At 34.6% G+C, this 20,433-nt stretch overlaps 1 protein-coding gene across 1 annotated transcript in view; it reads right to left on the bottom strand.

Moving 5' to 3' along the window:
• LOC149776174 (transformation/transcription domain-associated protein-like) overlaps nt 1-20,433 on the bottom strand; it is a 176,703-nt gene that overhangs the window by 101,051 nt on the left and 55,219 nt on the right. Inside the window, exons 33-44 of the mRNA XM_089942483.1 lie at nt 18,862-19,011; nt 17,458-17,544; nt 16,920-17,016; nt 15,513-15,634; nt 15,063-15,317; nt 13,815-13,934; nt 13,077-13,196; nt 8,907-8,999; nt 6,929-7,063; nt 6,341-6,394; nt 2,260-2,330; nt 285-396 (exon numbers count right to left, since the gene is read on the bottom strand). Coding sequence (XP_089798609.1) covers nt 285-396; nt 2,260-2,330; nt 6,341-6,394; nt 6,929-7,063; nt 8,907-8,999; nt 13,077-13,196; nt 13,815-13,934; nt 15,063-15,317; nt 15,513-15,634; nt 16,920-17,016; nt 17,458-17,544; nt 18,862-19,011 — 1,416 coding nt within the window. The remainder of the gene's footprint in view (nt 1-284; nt 397-2,259; nt 2,331-6,340; nt 6,395-6,928; nt 7,064-8,906; nt 9,000-13,076; nt 13,197-13,814; nt 13,935-15,062; nt 15,318-15,512; nt 15,635-16,919; nt 17,017-17,457; nt 17,545-18,861; nt 19,012-20,433) is intronic.

The raw sequence follows: 20,433 nt of genomic DNA, 5'->3' as shown, positions 1-20,433 counted from the left end.
GGAAATTCATAATACGATAGCCCTTGGCCTCAATATGCTTTTCTGTGCAATTTTTTACAAACCTTAAAGAGCACTGGTCATAGCCTGAACCATTCTATTTGTGAAAAGTTATGAATATTTCTCCTAATGAAACTGTTTATTAGATCAGAATGGTATTTTTAATTACTGTGTCTCTCACATCTGTTGCTGACATTACAAATATCACATTCAATCATTTGCTCATTTGAGAGTTTCATTTGTGACTCAGTGAACTTGTCCATCATTAATGAATGAAATATACTTACCGCTGCAACAGTGTTCTCAAGAAAGTCCTTGACAAACTGGAACTGGGGTACATAACGGCTGGTAAAACAGCGCAAAACTTGAAACAGCAGTTCTATGTCACTGGTATTATGTCTGGAAAAAACAGAACATGTATTTAACTTACTACGAGTTTATTTGCTAGCATGGGCTAATTTTTGTACAAACTACACTCAGTGTACTAGTCTGTCATACTGGTGTACAGTGTACTAGTCTGTCATATTGGTGAACAGTGTACTAATCTGTCATATTGGTGTACAGTGTACTAGTCTGTCAAATTGGTGTACAGTGAAATAGTCTGTCATATTGGTGCACAGTGTACTAGTATGTCATATTGGTGTACAGTGTACTAGTCTGTCATTGGTGTACAGTGAACTAGTCTGTCATATTGGTGCACAGTGTACTAGCCTGTCATATTGGTGTACAGTTTACTAGTCTGTCATATTGGTGTACAGTGTACAAGTCTGTCATATCTGTGCTGAAGTACACCTTGACTTTTAATTCAGTTCATAATTTCAATTTAGCTTGAGGTCATATTTCTTCCATGTATGAAACATAACATGAAATCATTACATTCATGGTTTGTAACAAAACATTTCAGTACAACTAGATGAAGATGAATATTCATAAGAAAATGAATATTCATGAGATGAGGATGAATATTCATGAGATCATCTTAATGACTGACCGACTGAAAGTGGCTAATCAATCAAAGTTTACAAGAAAACAGTGCAAGTTATGCATCTTGACTGCTCTGCATTATTCAAGTACCTAATATATACACTTGACCCAGAAAGGTAAGTAACTTTATCTCTTGCAGTCATGGTGGCTCATTGGTAAGTGTACCTGGCTTGTGATCATATAATTGCAGATTTGGTATGTCCCCAAACCAAGCTGGGTCATCCACAGTGGTGTGTCCATGGGCAAGGAATATTACTCAATATGCCTCAGCACATATAACCTTTAAGGTGTTGATGTGTAATTAAATGCCAATGAACTAAATCAACAAAACTTAAATCTTTTTCTCATGGGTTCCCTTATAAATTAATGCACTTATGATGTTTCAAGACAATACAATAAGCAGCATAAAGACAGGTCAAGAATTAAATGCAAACACTTAAATTGTAAGCATACTGGCAGGGCAATGACAAGGAAAATACCCCTTCAAAAAGTGATACCTATTTCTAACTCATGTGACAGAAAAATCACAGGGATTTTTGCAACCCATTACTTCTTTCATTTTTTGTCTAGTTGCCTGGTGTCAAGTGTCTCAGGTTGTCACATGAGATTCATGATGTCATACTGTGGAATAGTGCACTTTTAATTATGTTTATGTTGAAAATGACTTCTGTGTTTGCAAGTAAAGCATGTCACTGACACAATGGAATAAAAATGATCAAATAAAAATAGCAATGTAAGCATCACAAAGGTGCAATCTTGCTACAATTTACTCGGCAGAGTCTTATACAGAGGAACATAGGTGGAAAACCAAAGTTTCAAGATGGATATTCAGGAGCCATAACTCTTCTACATGAATATGTGCAATTCTCAAAATATATCTCATTCAGGTATCTTCAATATTAAATCTCATTGCTTTGGTTGAAATCCAATATTCCTTAGGACAAATAATGTATAAACTCACCTAGCATGTCTGTGTGCCAAACATAACATAGATTCTATTAAATATGCTAATTCTTTGTGTGTGTGTGTGTGTGTTTTGGATTTTTAACCTAGTTTTAACAACTTTTCAGTCATATCGCTAAAATGTCTGCAGTGGCAGTTTATAGCAATGGGGCATCATGCTGCAGGCATGTAGCATGATGTCCCACCCAGTCACATTATCCGGACACCGGGTCGACCAGTCCTAACAACAACCTCTAAATGCTGAGCGCCAAGTGAGGCAGCTGTTAGTACCATTTCTAATTCTTTGCATGAAAGGCAAAGTGAAGCTACACTCACCTAAAGTAATTCAGCAGGCACTTGATTAGCATAGCAGGTGCTTTCCAATGTCCATAGTCAGCAACTTCCTGCTGTAATGATGTAAAACAACACATTCAGTGCTTAATGATGAAAGCATTCAAATACAAAAAGTACTAGATTTATACGATTCCTGGCAACGCTAAGTATTTCATGATATACTTCCCTCCTGGGAAGCTATTTTAGCTATATTTAATGCTGAATTTTGATGCAAGTTATTGAATTCTACAATAGTATTACCAGAAAATGAGAACTATCTGCAGACAAAAAGAGCTTGCCAATCAAATTTGATGTTATCTTAAAATTCCAATGTACAATTTTTTATACACTATAATCTATACATCTTTACAAGGAAACAGAATCACAAGCAATGATAAGAAATAATTTATGCAGAAAGATGAACATTAGTTTCTGAACATTTATAGTGAACTAATTTGGATCCCTTTGACCTATAATATGACACTCAAGATCTAGATCACTCTGACCTACGATATGACACTCAAAATCTGGATCACTCTGACCTATGATATGACAATCAAGATCTTGATCGCTGACCTATGATGTGACACTCAAGATCTAGATCACTCTGACCTACAATCTGATACTCAAGATCTGGATCACTCTGACCTACGATATGATACTCAAGATCTGGATCACTCTCATCTATGATATGATGTGAGATAAGCAACTGAGTGGGCAGTTGAGTCGCTGTTGTTACTGACTACATGCATCAGTAAACTGTCAGGTAAAAATTACTGAATAATATATCATACAGGTTGAATAAAATAGGTGTGTGTGTGTGTTATTTGGATTTTTAACGTAGCTTTAACAATTTTTCAGTAATATCGCTACAATGTCTGCATAGCCCTTTACCTCATACAACCGTCTTTGGACGCCTCTACAAAAGTCGCATCGAAGCGACTTTTGACGCTTCTACAAAAGTCCCATAGAAGCACCTTTTGACGTCGGCTGTAAACATCAGCCATTTTAAGCCGGTTTTCGTAGCGCCACCTTCGGGGAAAACCCCTTATTAGATACTACATTTATTTCTGCGAATGACAATTACGTCAGATCACATGGTCACTGTTTATGTACTGGTTGATATCTGCTATTTAAAGTAACTGGGTCGTAATCTCCACTCTCCAAAATGGCGGTCACAGATTTCATTCAGTACTTACGAAGTTTTCATGATTAGAATCACAACTATGAAAGATTCAATAACCTAGGTAAAGGCTCTGATATTGATATAGGCTGTAATTAGTTTTTAAAAATTATCAAATTTAGTTGACTTAGTGATGTAGACACAGACAAAAAACTTGTAAATTTCGAGTATGAGAAATGGCAGCTACGGTGGGTCACACGGCCTCACTGACATGACGGTGAACGAGTTCTCTCCAGATTTTAAAGCACATAACAAATTCTTCTGTGATAAATAATTACACAGCTATAACAATCGGACTTTACTCTTAAATTGTTCCACATATAATAGATGTGTACCAAACATGTAAAATGTTTAAAATTGCTGTTAAACTTAACATACACTACATTGCTTAATAGTTCACAGGCAGGCTATGCGTATGCGGTCGACTAGGTAACAGGTGTTCTATTTATAGCGAGCTGCAGTTTGTCACTATGCTCTATGAGGTAAAGGGATAGTGGCAGTTTAAAGCGATGTCTAGCACTGGAGCATCATGCCACAGACATGTAGCATGATGTCCCAACCAGTCACATTATCCTGATACCAGGCCAGCCAGTCCTAACATTAACCTCTTAATGCTGAGCGCCAAGCGAGGCAGCTGTTAGTATCATTTTTATAAGTCTTTGGTATGACTCGGCCGGGGATCAAACCCACGACCTCCCGCATGAGGCAGACGCTCTATATAGGTGGGTACAATCATTGTTCAGTGTACAGGTATAATAACTGAAGGGGTAGAGTTAATAACATTTGTGTATTTTATCAAGTTCCTAAAAAGATGAATCACAGCTGATTCATACCTCAGATTAAAATGATCTGACACTGAAAAACATCAAAAAATATGTGGATTTCACTTTGTATCTGGTAAAACCAACCAGGACAAAAAAAGACAGTATAGATTATGTGCTGAGTGTCAAATTACCTCAGATACATGTACATGCAAAAATCTCTAATGAGCACAAAGTCGAGCAACTGGTATGGAATTACTATAATGACAAGACAGACAACCTTGCAACAGCTTCTGTACCAAATAAAGCTGTCAAATGTTAAACTTTGCGCAGGTACCAAGTGTTGGCAATGAAGTAATATGCCTGGATCTTTGGCCTGTAAATATATTTTCATAATACTGCCCTACAGTGTTCGTATATAGTGTACATGTTGTTGTTGTTGTTTTAGGGTTTAAGGCCATTTTTCAGCACAAGATAGGCTATACATGGCAGCTAGTATAACTTGAGGAGGAAGAACCCTGGAAAACCCCAGGAAGAACCACCGACCCACGAGAAGCTACTGGCAGGCTTTCTCACGTTCCGACATTAGCCAAGCCTGAGGCTCAAACCCACACAGACATGAGCTGAGAAGGCAGTGATCCAGAAAGGTGAGTGCTTTAGACCACTCAGTCACTCAGGGCCCCTAGTGTACATGTACTTAACACAACTGATCTGGCCAGGGGTTTAGTAAAACATAAGTATTAGGAAGTGACCTCACTGATATCTCATACACACACACGCAGGTGCATACATGTGCACATGCATGCACACACAAACACAAACACATGCACACACACAGAGTTACTGGTGATATTTATATTTGCAGCAAAAACATGTATATGGGATGCAAAACCGTCATTCATTTGTTGATAACTAAAAGGTTTTTGTGAAGAGGTAGATTTTTTAAAAATCCAATCAGTTAATCATATATATTTCTGTAACTTTATATTTTGAGGGTGTTTAATACATTATGTGTATTGTTCATTAAGTGCATATCTTTCTGTTCTTGTCTACAGTATTTGGGTTTGAGCCCCAGCTGAGTCACACCAAAGACATTGGACACTAAACAATATTGTTTGTGAGGATTCAAGATACATTTCTGAGTTTTAACAATGCACAAAATTTTTATCATCAACGAATTTATGCAATAAAAACCAGAGCATTTAGCAAATTCAGACTTTTAATTCACCATGGTATTCTTCTTTCTATAACACTGCCATGTGTGCCCTTATAAGGGCCAAAGCAAATATCTGTTTCAGGTTTGTAAACTAATTTTTTTCTTGCATGACACAAACATTATGTTTTATTACAAATGAAGAAAATGTGAACATTTATTAATTAAAACATGTTACCTGATTACTCTGATTCAGTGAAACTGAAATAGTTACCTGTTAATCACCTCAATATATGTAACATTTTCAAAAGTTATTATAACAATTATAACAAAAAACATGAACAAAAACTTAAATTTTTTCTTTTAATATTGCCCTTAATCAACATAAATTTCCTGGTAATCAATTCATAGATATATATATATATATATATATATATATATATATATATATATATATATATATATATAGTGAATATATTTCCTGCATTGTACTATTATACATTATTATAAATAACACAACTAGAATATGCATATGGGATTTTTTAATTATATAGATCATATTTGATTTCATATACATGTACATGTATATCAAATATATTATCCCAAAATCATAGTTTTATTACAGCTGAAACCATATGTCAACATGTATACAGCATAACCAAAAGCAGCTTGCCCCCCTCATACAATTTTCACTCTGTAGTACTGAAGAGTGCTAAGGGGAGCTAATAATGTGCAAGGATTCAATTGGAGTAAAGTTGTTGCTGTCTTGATGGTAGGACACAAACCTGCCCACTTTTGGTCAGGAGTCTGGCTTTCAAAATATAATTTTGTTTTAGGCAATACAGTCACGCTGACAAATAATGAAGCTAACAACTATTCAAAATCTGAAGACAAGCAAATAAGAAGGGTATTGAAAACAGCTGTACTTCATTAAATGCTTCATTCTGTGTCTGTATTTAAAAAATGAGAGAAACTAAGATATCTTACCCTTTTCCTTTCCTGAAAGGCATCTGATATCCAGATCTTCTTCAGACAATTCACCTAGAAAATTGATGCACACTAAATAGCTAATTATCCATGTGCACAGACTGGCTTAAGTGCTTGCATGCAATGCCTCCATCTGTACAATAAACAATCTGTCTGTCTGTTTACCTATCTGATAAATGAGTCTGCAAAAAACTTTCTGAAGTCCACAATTTAGAAATTAATTTTAGAAAACACTATTAAGATTATTCTAACAATGGGGTCATTTTAATTTTGATTTTATAAATGAAACTTAAATAACATAATCAGAAATTGATTCACACTATCAAATTATGTTAATACCGATATTGGAACTTAATTATAATGCAAGTGAATGTGTATATGTATTTGGTTTGAACAGCACATGAACACCTTAGTACCTATATATAGTACCAATTAAAAGTAAAATTAATAAAATGTAAACATAAAGAACTGCACAGAAAAAATTTAAGATAAACCCTTCTAAATAGGGCAGACATGAAGAAATACAAGATAAAACATAACAGGTAAAAATATAATCCAAGTGAAAGTGTGCAGGGGAGGACAACTCACCAGCTGGGGTTGGGTGGAGAGCCATTTATCATCAAATCGTACCAGTATGTGAATAATAAGAATGGCTTGGAACTCCAAGTCTGATCGTGCAGGAGTGATTGCAGTTCCTGTAGGAGTCTGAGGTGGTGTTGGAGTCTAATGAACAGTAAAAATGTAAATCATCACACGACCACACATTACATGATCATAAAATATTTGCACATCTAATTATTTCTGCAAATATCTAAATTGTTATCATTGTCAAAATATATGCTGGATAAATGTTTATTAATTGTCTAATACTTCAAAACAGTTGTTCAAAAAAGTTATAAATGTGTATAATTTACAAAATCTCAATTCATAAGGGCTGTTCCTGAAGAAAGAAAAGAAGAAAAAAAAACATGTTTGTGACCTATGGAAGGAACTTTCAATGTGGAATAGGCATTCATTGATGCAGTTTAGAATATGGTACCAATTTTATATGAAATCTTTGAGTCTTAGGACACTATTATTTTAAACTGGCTTCTCTGGGTACCATGTATGATTAAATGGAACAGCCCTCTGACTTCAGTATGACTGTAACTCAAAAGAGACTGCTTAAAATCCAATTCAGATGTAAAACCACTAACACATATCCAACACAATCACTTTAATGTAGTATATCTACATTATAATATAAGGCAAAATGTTAATGTCTTGTCCACTGAGAACATTCAATCCTGTCACCCATTGAAAGAGCTGACTCCATGAAATTATGCTTAATGACCAATCAATAAACTGAGGGTTGAAGGCATTCAAAGTGATTTTTATAAAACAATCTCTTAATCAATGAAATCAAAATTTCACACCTGACATATTAGAACAACTCACTCACTGACTGCCCTAACTGATTAATCTGCAAGCATTCCTAATACTAAAATCTATAATTAATTCTAATGTATAAAGTTAGGAAAGATTACTTTTGTACTGTACATTTTATCTAAGCATTGACTTTCAATTTTATCATGTTCATTGATGCATGAATCTGATGGTAAAGTACAAATTACAAACTGTAGGAATCAAAATCATATGACATGTTATCCAATGAGCTTTCAGCTTTTGTGTAAATAGCTTGAATAGCATAATTATTAGGAAATAAATACTAATAAAACCCAATACACTTTCAGACCTAATATAAAGAATTTCATTACACAATACAGTAACATTTTGATAACTCAAAACACCAATGGCCCCAGTATTCAGAATTACTGCAAAGATATGCCCAGACCCATGGTCAAGCCTGTTCTTGTTTAGAGCCCTATAAAGCTAGAAACAACCAAAAATCAAACAAAAAGACACAGAATTTTCCGTGAAACCATCCTATTACCATGCTTATTAGGTAAAACAGTATCAATTTTGTGGAAGCAAGGCAGGCCATCAGGAACAGACTGCATGTTAAAAGTAATAAACTATATATATTTATTTTTATGTATGCTTTATGCATTCCCATATCATACAATCATACACATGAACGTACATGACAACAAGGTCCAGTGACAATAAATGGTGAGTCTCTTCCTTCAAATCTTGAACCCTGAGTTCCAAAACGACAACCATTCATATTATTTGCACCTTCCTTTGCTCTTCATCTCTGTTGCCATTTTACATCATATTATAGACTGAGTGACTGAATTATGTTATAGACATATTTTTTATATTAAGAAACTACACTCAGTGTACTGGTCTGTCATATTGCTGCTGAAGTGCTTTTGTTCCAATCTTTATCCACACCAAAACACTGTTCAAAATGCATTATCCTGCAATGATTTGATTATTTGTAATTTTGTTAAAATAATTTAAATTGCAAAAATAAACTTTGATTCCTCATATTCCTGAATGTTTGGTATCTTTACATTTTGAGTGTTTGAAGTGCTACTGTATTTGCTTAGAGAAACAGATTCTTATGATCAAAAGGAAAAATTTAATATTCATAAATAATGAAAACATATTAAAATCCCACCTGTCCTGACCCAGTTGCCATGGTAACAAGCTTCAATGTTTGCATCTTCATGAAGTCCCTAAATTGTTGTCCATCTTTGCTTTTCAGAAGGTACTGCATAAAATGATAAATTGTGAGCATTAAAATTTTACAGTATTTACAAATACATTTCCTGTTCAGGTGTTAAAGAATTTAGCTGAATATCAATATGGAAAGAAATACATTAATATTTATGCCATGAAAATATAACACAAAATATGTTTCTGCTCTAAGTGTCGGCCCAAGTTTTGGAAGTTTGTGATGAGCCATACAAATTCACAGCTGCAAACACTTACACTTAGTATACACTTTAGTGTAAATATTGATGAACGGCTTCGACTGTGATTTCCAATAAAATAATACTTAGTAACAAGTGTTAGCACGTTAATATCCATAAAGGTAATGTTAATACCCATTAAAGGTAATGTATGTTAATACCCATAAAGGTAATGTATGTTAATACCCATAAAGGTAATGTAAGTCAATACCCATTAAAGGTAATGTAAGTTAATACACATAAAGGTAATGTATGTTAATACCAATAAGGTAATGTATGTTAATACCCATAAAGGTAATGTATGTTAATACCCATAAAGGTAATGTATATTGATACCCATAAAGATAATGTATGTTAATACCCATAAAGGTAATGTATGTTAATACCCATAAAGGTAATGTATATTGATACCCATAAAGGTAATGTATATTGATACCCATAAAGGTAATGTATGTTAATACCCATAAAGGTAATGTATGTTAGTCCCTATTAAATGTAATATATTTTAATACCCATAAATGTAATGTTAGCTAATACAGTGTGACCCCGCTATAACGCGCTCTGTTATAACGCGAATTCGGATAAAATGCGGTCATGGCGTGGCTCCTGAAATTTCATATACATATATTTTTCTTGTGCACAAAAAAATTTCTTAAAAAAGTACGAAAAAAACGTACAAAAGTTGCTTATCATTTTGGGACAGAGATTGCGTATGAATAAAATATGCACGACGATCGTGGCTTGGTTCCAGAAATTTTATATGTATTTTTCTCGTACACGAAAAAGTATTTTTCTCGTACACGAAAAAGTATTTTTCTCGTACACGAAAAAGTACTTTTTCTTTCTTCTTAAAAGTAAGAAGAAGAAAAAACGCATAAAAAGTTTATTCCGGGATCGCGTAGGTCTTCGCCAATGTCACAAACTTGGATTATTTTTCCTTACTGGCTGCAAAACATACCATGTGTCTTTTTTATTTGTTGGTGATATTGTTGGCTGTTTAAACTTTTATATACAACCATTGGTTTTGGAGTGCAGAAATTCAGAGGCCCCACGAAAGGAAGCCGCAAACTGGATATAAAATGCACTGAAATTTGTCTATTGTTACATAAACAAATTCTTTGTCTATACTGACAAGCCATCTAAACAGTGCATTGTTATATCATAGTCCGCTTATCCTGACATCTAGCATGAGTTCTGTATGTTGTGAAATATCCGCTTTTTTGTTGTTGACATTTCTGGTAACGGAGATCAACTGGACGAGGCATTCTCTCGTAATCTGTCTTTCATCGGATTTTCAGCCGCTCGCTAGTAATTAATATATTTACAAAGACTGGTATTTGTGTGTGGATGGTAAGTAAAATTCCTTTTCTTTTCACTCTGAATTAAATCCTTCAGAACACTCATGTTTTCTGTAATAATCTATGTCATCAGAACACCTGCGTCTCTATCGTCTGTTTACTCTTTGTTAATTTTCAGACGCATGCGTAGAAGGCAGCATCACGCTGCTACCACAAATGTATCAACAAAAAAAATATATAAAAAATGGGTTTATTCAGCAGGCATGGAGGGACAGTAACTAGAATAGTCTAAATGACGGCCAATTCTTTTTAAAAATGTATCCAGATAAAACAGTTTGCTGAAATTTCAAATGAAACAGATTACCACTGAAGCACCGACTGTTATGAAAACGTACTCAGCAAATGGAAAAAATCCCCGTCTCATTCATGCAATACAATTATTTGATGTTGCTGCCACAGTAAGATATGGGCATTGGTTTGGTTCTCCACAGCTGTTCTTTAGCGGTGACTTCAAAAGCGCATGCACCCTTCATCAAAGAAAGCCGACTACAATCTTTCAAAAACAGCAAAAAAGTTTTCTTCAAAGGAAGTCAGTACTAAACTGAAATAAAAGTGATGGAATCTGATGGATTTTTGCATTTTTCAACGTGACTGGAACACTTTAACTGTGCTGTGAAAGTTTACTTTTTGTAGGGAAAAAGTTTATGCCAATGGCTAACTTTTACCGACTTCGAACATACTTCAAAGTAAATGTGCTTCGTCATTCGTTACGTGATTGTGCTATGTTTTTCCACTGAATTCAGACCAATATGACCTGTTGCAAAATTATTGAATATTTTAAAGCTGTGTATACATATTTTCGATGGAATCACTTGTATTGTGGATTCAATGTATATGATGAGGTTCGCAGGTGAGTACACTGTGTTGATACTCTGATCATGCTATACATTAGACATTTTATATATGAACAGTATTCACGTATATGTACCAATTCATGGTTCTCTAAATAAAGTAAACTATTATATGATGTCTTCTCTCTTTTCACTACAGGTGTTTTCTCATTTAATATGCATTAATTCAAGATAGCAAATGTGCCGACGAAGCATGTATTTTACCGCCCGCATTTATTACTCCCCCCCCCCCCACAATTTTTTTTTTGGGGGGGCGGGAAGGGTACATTTTCTTCAGCTAACTGACTTGGTTGCATATAACACGGTTCGGTTCATAATACGGTCGGATTCTATGGCTCCCAACTACCATGTTATAGCAGGGTCCCACTGTACCCATAAAGGTAATGTATGTTAATACCCATAAAGGTACTGTACATTAATACGCATTAAGGTAATGTTTGTTAATACCGATCAAAGGTAATGTATGTTAATACCCATTAAAGGTAATGTATGTTAATACCCATAAAGGTATTGTACATTAATACCCATAAAGGTAAAGTATGTTAACGCCCATTCAAGGTAATGTATGTTAATACCCATAAAGCAGAGGTTCCCAAACCATGGCCCGCGAGCAACTTGTGGCCTGTCAGCTCTCAGAAAGTGGCCCACGAGGCCTCTATATTTACTATAATGTATTTTAATAATTAAAAAAAATTTTCTGACGTTCAAATAAATAAATAATAACTAGAAGAAAGATGCAATAATGCGCGATCTACAGTATTCTAGAGTCTAGAATGTTAATTATAAGTCTAAGAAGTCTGTCATTTTGGTCGAGCACTCGGAGCTCCGTCAGTGTTCGATAATTCACTCTCGCGTGGTTGTTGTGCTTGGATATAATTATTGAATGCGCCCGTTGAGTTAGCGAACAAAACGTTTGGAAATTCCCTTTTCCCAACCTTGTCGACCAATCAGAGTGCGCAAGATGCCATGATGTCATCTATTATAACTGTTTAGTAGTCTGAAGTTTGGTGTTAAAATTAGATTTTTAAAATAAAAATTTACCGTTAAAGCCGATAAGCATGAACGTGGCTAACGTAGAATCAAACAATGCTAATAAGCAAAATGTGAGGATGTTGCTTGTCGTGAATTCAACGCAGATTGGACGGAGATATTTATGTTTGTTCCTAGTCGTAGTGGTAAACCAGTTTGCTTAATCTGCGGATTTTGTGTTTCTGTTACGAAAAGTACAATCTGGAACGACACTACACGACCACACATTCAGACATAAATGTTCAATATCCGGTCGGTTTAGAATTTGGTTGCTGAAAGTTAATAAATTCAAGAATGATATTACACAACTTTTATAATTTTATAAACATTGATAAACATTTATATAACGTTGTGGCTCGCTTAATTACCGAAAATAGTAGATATGGTCCGCTACTTGAAAAGCTTGGGAACTACTGCCATAAAGGTAATATATGTTTTTACCCATAAAGGTAATGTATGTTAATGCCCATTAAAGGTATGTACATTAATACCCATACAAGTAATATATATTAATACCCATAAAGGTAATATACGTTAATATCCATAGAGGTAATGTACATTAAAACCCATAAAGGTAATGTATATTAATAGTAATGAAGGCAATTCATTTTAATACTCAGAAAGATAATATATTTACCTCAAAAAATCTCAGAAACTGCATATCTTTGATGTGGGCATCATTTAGAAGAAGTTCTATTGTCTGACTTGGGTAACGGAGCAGAAATTTAAGTAGTGGTTCCCGGAAAGGACTACCAGCCTGGAAATCATTGTATATATGATAAAATTCCATAGTAACATGACCTGATATGTGTATGCCATGATCCTACCATGATATATCATCAAGGATCAGAAAACTCAGCATGCATTCATAGGCTTCAATACACTAAACTATTTTAGACTGCAGTTATTATCCTGCTTCAATAAAGCTAGATAAGTCTGGTACATCAGCTGCACTTGAAATTTATACCCATAAAAATAAATGAAATCAATGTACAGTAGTTGGAACTTTTCATCAAACATTTTACACAAATTAAAGTGAGTGAATGTAATATACAACATAATCAATCTAAATTCCAAAATCATGCACCTAGATCAATCTTATGAAATAAAAAATATGATCAAAACAGGCCAATACATCTCCCCAAAAATAATGATACAGAATCATGTGAACAACTTTTAGTCTTTTTAAACATTTATTACTTTGGGTGAGGAAGAGAGGAGATAGAGCACAAACTGACAAAAGCAGAGGCTAACAAATACACACCTAAAGTATCTATCTCCACCCCATAATAAATTCAATAATGTAATGAATGAAGCTGTTGATTATATTGTGATTTTGAGAAAGAATAGAATGACATACATATGTTGTACTGACCTCCATTAAGAGAGCCTTTTCTCCCTGCAAGGTAAGCTTCACTAGGGGTTCTATCATCTTCTGGCTGGATGCTGGGATCAGATGGAAGATGTTGATGATGGCTGCACAGATCTTCAGCTCCTATAAGAGCAATTTGTGTCAGTCTCTCCCTTGCTAGCTCTTCATAATATTTTCTCTTTTGTTCAATCAGATACATGCTAATCTGATTGTGAAATAAGTTTATATATATATATATATTAAGAGAATAAAGGTAATGTGATTTACTTGACTAAAGGTTATTTAAAATGTACACAAGAGTACTTAGTAGATTCATGTAAGACACTATTTCCAGTAAAATGAGACATGTTATTTCCATGACCTTTGCTAAATGAGGCAATATATGGAAAGAGGGCTGATCATCATTGTTTTCCATGTCAAATGAAGTGTCTCACAGTATAGACTTGGCTTGCAACTGCAGGAGGCAGGCAATCAGATATAATCAAGAGTGCATAGTTTTCCTCCATGGCTAAATCTTCAATGCTGGGTTGGATTATGTTATATCCTTGAGGTTATCCCAGTACTCAATGCTGGGGTTTTCTTCCTCAGGTACCATGCCTACATCAAAGCAGAATATTCCCAGGGGCAAAGATGAGGCAGTGCCATTGGCACTGTGTATCTTCCCAATGGACATGTCATAAAGAATTTACTTTGGGACTGCACTGGTGTCCAGACAAGTACCATTTCAAGTCTTGCTGGGATGCGTATTGACTGGTCAGCTCAATTACCAGTGGAATAGATGGCTGAGTCATAGGCTGGTTGGTCAACTCAGTAATCACCTGGGCAGTATGTGCAGCAAAACAGAATGACTGCCTAAATGGATCAACACACAACTCCACACACCATGGGTGTGATAGGTCGACATGCAGCATAGCTTTCCTAAATTACAGCTTTACTGTCAGTCATGAACATGAATGACCAGCCAGATGGCAGTGACTAGCAAGTGACTTATTTTGGTCATTTGAAGTGATGCACTAGCTGGGAACAACCTGTCTTGGAAACACACAAACTAACTAGAACAATGCTCTTTTTTAAGCTATTTTCTTCTGAATTTAGTGCAAATTCTAAGCATGCAGCTGTCCCGATAAAAGGTGTACTGAAAGTGGGCGAATAGAATCTTAGGTAAAACTGGTTTTAATGAAATGACACCAATTAAATTCTCATTATGAACTGATATGAGTGCCTGATATTCAAAACAAAATTACCACTTACCTGAGAGATGACTTGTCCATTGACCCGGACTTGCCCACTCTTTTGGCTGAGTGCAGTTACATCCAACCACTTCTTAAGGTGCTGCAGCAGCTGTTCACACAACTTCTCATTAAATGTGTTTGGGAACAGCTGGGTTAGGCTTGACAATCGCTGAATCACATTCAAGTCCAGACTACGGTAGTCACCAAGCGTAAGCAACAATGGCCTCATGGCATTATGGACAATCTCCATCTCAATATGACAGCCAGCAATAAACTGCAACAAAAGCAATAAATGTCACATCTCAACTTCTGTCTCAAAGGAAGCCACTGGCTGCTAACTTGCTAGACAAAAACATTTTAATTTACCAAAAAATCTACACTCAATCATGCATACGTGTACAAAGATTATCACTTTTCAATTTCTAATCTGCAGTGAGCGCTGAAGAATGAATAGGGATGGGATTCTTACCTTTTTCATGCAGTCATGGGCTACCTCTTGCAACTCATTGCTCTTGCTATTTAGAGCTTTATACAAAACTTGGAAAATCTTCTCCCGCTTGATGGTGATGTAACAACAAGCTGCAAGCGCCCCTGCAAATGTTGAATACACAGCAGTGAGATCAAACATGAAAAAAAAATACATAATGACCGCTGACTCAACTGATGAATATAAAGAACTTCATTTGCTAAGAAATATTAACACGTTTAAAAACTTGTAGGCATTTAGTCCATTTCATGGGGCTAGCATACTGGTGAGAAAACTCCAAGGTATGAAGGCTGACAAGACTTGATAAAGTGGTTTGAATTTACACAAGTTATGTTTCATGCAAGTAACTCCCTTTGTTGTGTGACCCACCTTTTATTTAGCAAAACAGTAAATGATACTGTAACATTAAGCTGAATCCAAATAACTTTAAAACTGACCTAAAATCAGAACGTGGACAGGCAGATGGAATTGAAGACTTACACACAGATGCCAAAAGTAATCACCATGTCAAAATTATGTGTTTCTGTGTGTGTATGTGTGAGCATGCACATGTGCATATGTGTTTATGTAAGCATACATGCATATGTGTGTGCATGTGTGCATATGTACGTACATACCTATGTATGTACACATGCATGCACGTATGTACATGTATTAGCATTTACCAGCACAATAGTACAGTACTAGCCATATGGTGCCACCTTCTAAATATGTCCAAAAAAAACCCCCAAAAAATGGAGAACTGCACAAAAACATTTAACCTTCCAAATAAACTTAAAACATAAGTACAACAAAATAAATCACAAAAGGTAAAGATCTAAAAAGTCTGTAAATAAAATAAAAGATAAATGTATCATTTGATGGGGCAAGGCCGAACAGAGTTGTATAAAAAAGTGGTCTTATTTCAGGAATGGTCAAAAGAAGAGGCTCTTCAGTGTTTGGCACAACAGTATGAAAAACAAAAAGACATTTTGCTAATGCAAGTAAAATCTTATCAATGAAAATATTTATTCTTAATATATTATTTGACGTAAGTTTCATGTGACTCAGTAATTCTGCACTGATCTGAAGGTGGCTAAATAGTGTAACATTTAAGTTGGTAGTCCATCATAACAGCAAATATGCAACAAGATCATTCAATTAAAAATGAAAAACAAAGAAAACAATGTAAATAAAGGAAAAAGCAAAAAATAAATCTACAGTGATGTCTTATTTTACATGTAGAAAACATCACAAGTGTAATAGTCTGTCTGAATATGTAATAGCCTGTCTGAATACAAACTAGTAATAATAATTTTTATAAATTTATAAATAAATATTTTTATGTCATAAAAGGCAAGGTATATAAAGGTATATCAAAGAATAATCAAATGAGGCTTGTTTACTTACTAAGGGCACTCTTCCTAAGTGGAACAAGGTTGGTAATTGATTTGTAGCAGGGCAGTTTCAATAGGACAGCATCCTCTGCATCACAGAGACTAACCAACTATGAAAATATATGGAGTGTTATCAATAATACTGGATGAACTAGCAGTCATTTATCAACAAAATCTTCAGAGAACTCAGACTGAATTGCTGTACAATAATATTATTGCAATCTTACAATCTAAAACATTATGTTATTCCCTGACAACATTCATTTTTCATATAAAAATTCAAGAACTCCAACTTTTCCCAAAATGTCCACACAAATGTAACTTTAAGTCCTGTTTCAGATATGTCTTAAAATTCTCAGTGAACATACTACATGATTCTTCTTTAAAATCAGAAACATGATGATCTACTAAAATGATGGACTTTTTTTAATGGTGCAAATTTTGCAAAAATCATTTTACAAATTTTCTCTAAATATCTACATCCAAATTTGTATGCCTGATATATGTTGGCAGGAAATGTGCACATCTTACAGATGCAAGGAAAGACAAACCTCCGTAAAGAAGACATTGTGTTCCACAACATTCAGGTCAATGGTGAACAGTCGAGGCTGTAATGTGGTGCAGAACGTGTTTCCATCCTGAAATGCAAGTTAGAGATTTGTTTACATACTAAGTACTGCTGGAAATCTCAGGTTTTCTACACAGCCAAGCGTCTTTTTCTCAGGTTTTCTACACAACTAAGTGTTTTTCTCTCAGGTTTTCTACACAGCTAAGTGTCTTTCTCTAACGTTTTCTACACAGCTAAGTGTCTTTCTTTCAGAATAAAATTCAGAAACGAAGGTTTTACACAGTCTCAGAAAGAGTTTCATCTGAGCACATGATGCAATCATAAATGTCTCGAAGCAAAATAAAAAATGCATATTAAAAATTTGCATCAAAATGAATATAGTAACCCAAACACTATCTAAACAATGATCTCACCATTACTGTCCTTCATGTGATTTTCACTGCTAAGGAAGTCTGTAAAATAATGCTCACTACAGCTCAAATTGCTGTTTGTTTTATCACATAATATGATGTGACATTTTACCCAGAAGTATCATAGCTCACTATAATTTGGGAGAAATTTGAAACAAAATGACATTGTGACCTTTGTCTTTTGATAAGTAATGAAAAATAATGATAACAGTCATATGAATGAAAATGATAAAGTCAACAAAAGGTATACAAGATCTTTGAAAATCATAAGGAATTTACAACTTGCCCAAAAATCAGTTTCACGTTCTTGTTGTTGAAAATGCCATAGTTTCAATAACTGTCACAAAACAAGGAACTCACTCACTAATATACACTCTTCTTTATGTATCTGATAAGAGGCCTCTTTAATCTTCAACCTGTGTAAATTTGATGAATTTGTAAAGACTCACTCAGCTAATATTTATGAAGAATTAGTGACTGGGTACCTTACTCAGGGAGAGATATTCAAGTTAAGTTTAGTGCGGAACAAAGACTACCAATCTACATATTTTCAATTAATTTTGGATTGCTTGGATCTTTAGCTATGTTAAACTATTTATTTTAAAATAAAATAGTTAAAAACTCAAAAATGTCCCAAGGAATCATTCTTAAGCTGTTAATCCATGTCCCTATGATTACATGCGACATGAGAAATGCTAAGCTTATGCACAATTCTACTCATACATAAAACAGCCAAAGCCATTTAAGAACCATTTTAACAGATACTTGCAACTTACTATATAGTAAGCACTACTAGCTTACCTCTAATGAACATATTGTATATAATACTAAAGGAAGAATCTTTCCACTTTCTTGACTAAATGAATGTAGTTTTAATGTGTCACAATTTAATCATGGATATTTTCAAGTACCAAATTACATGTTAAACAAAATGTGGTGGTTGCCTTATTTTTGGAGTGTGTATGATGCTGCCTTACCATAAGTCCAATCTGAGCATTGGCAGGCTGGTGTCTTAACAGGTGCTTCTTAGGTGGGATCATGTCCTGTAAAACTTCTTTATGAGGCTCCATTATCTCGGTAACTGTCTTCCTTGTAGTCTTGGCCAATACCTCTAATGAGTGCATAGCCTGCATGCAAAACACAAGTATAAATGATATTTGATACTGCTCTAGTGAGTGCATAGCTTGTACACAAAACACAAGTATAAATGATATTTGATACTAATCTAGTGAGTGCATAGCTTGTATGCAAAACACAAGTATAAATGATATTTGATACTACTCTAGTGAGTGCATAGCTTGTATAAAAAACACAAGGATAAATGATATTTGATACTACTCTAGTGAGTGCATAGCTTGTGTGCAAAACACAAGTATAAATGATATTTGATACTGCTATAGTGAGTGCATAGCTTGTACACAAAACACAAGTATAAATGATATTTGATACTACTCTAGTGAGTGCATAGCTTGTATGCAAAACACAAGTATAAATGATATTTGATACCACTCTAGTGAGTGCATAGCTTGTATAAAAAACACAAGGATAAATGATATTTGATACTACTCTAGTGAGTGCATAGCTTGTATGCAAAACACAAGGATAAATGATATTTGATACTACTCTAGTGAGTGCATAGCTTGTATAACAAACACAAGGATAAATGATATTTGATACTACTCTAGTGACTGCATAGCTTGTATAACAAACACAAGGATAAATGATATTTGATACTACTCTAGTGAGTGCATAGCTTGTATGCAAAACACAAGTATAAATGATATTTGACACTACTCTAGTGAGTGCATAGCTTGTATAACAAACACAAGGATAAATGATATTTGATACTACTCTAGTGAGTGCATAGCTTTGTATAACAAACACAAGGATAAATGATATTTGATACTACTCTAGTGAGTGCATAGCTTGTATAACAAACACAAAGATAAATGATATTTGATACTACTCTAGTGAGTGCATAGCTTGTATAACAAACACAAGGATAAATGATATTTGATACTACTCTAGTGAGTGCATAGCTTGTATAACAAACACAAGGATAAATGATATTTGATACTACTCTAGTGAGTGCATAGCTTGTATGCAAAACACAAATGATACTTTATACTGCATAGCCTGTGGTCAAACACAAGGATACATTGGCCAGCATCTCTAGCAAGTGCATTGAATGCATACAAAACACAAGGATAAAATGGCAACCATCTCTAGTAAGTGCATTGAATGCATACAAAACACAAGGACGAAATATATGAAACATTGTCAAAACAATTTAATTTTCAAAATAAGAGAAGTCCTGATGTATTTCATTCCAACGATCCAGGTAGGAGTTTAGCAAAAACTCGACCTACGAAAATAGTGAAATTCATTGATATGAAATGCAAATAACATCTGAAGCACACTGTGTGTAATGTTACAACAGGCTGTACTGTCATACTGAACTATATGCAGATCCAAATTCCACCTTTTATGCAATCAACAAGAAGCTACTTGCCAGTTTTAACCTTTAAATTTTCATTAGTTTTCCATCT

Source organism: Sinohyriopsis cumingii, chromosome 18 (assembly GCF_028554795.1).
Source record: "Sinohyriopsis cumingii isolate HCF-2022 chromosome 18, ASM2855479v2, whole genome shotgun sequence".
Taxonomy (NCBI): domain Eukaryota; kingdom Metazoa; phylum Mollusca; class Bivalvia; order Unionida; family Unionidae; genus Sinohyriopsis; species Sinohyriopsis cumingii.
This window is presented reverse-complemented; position numbering and strand designations above follow the sequence as displayed.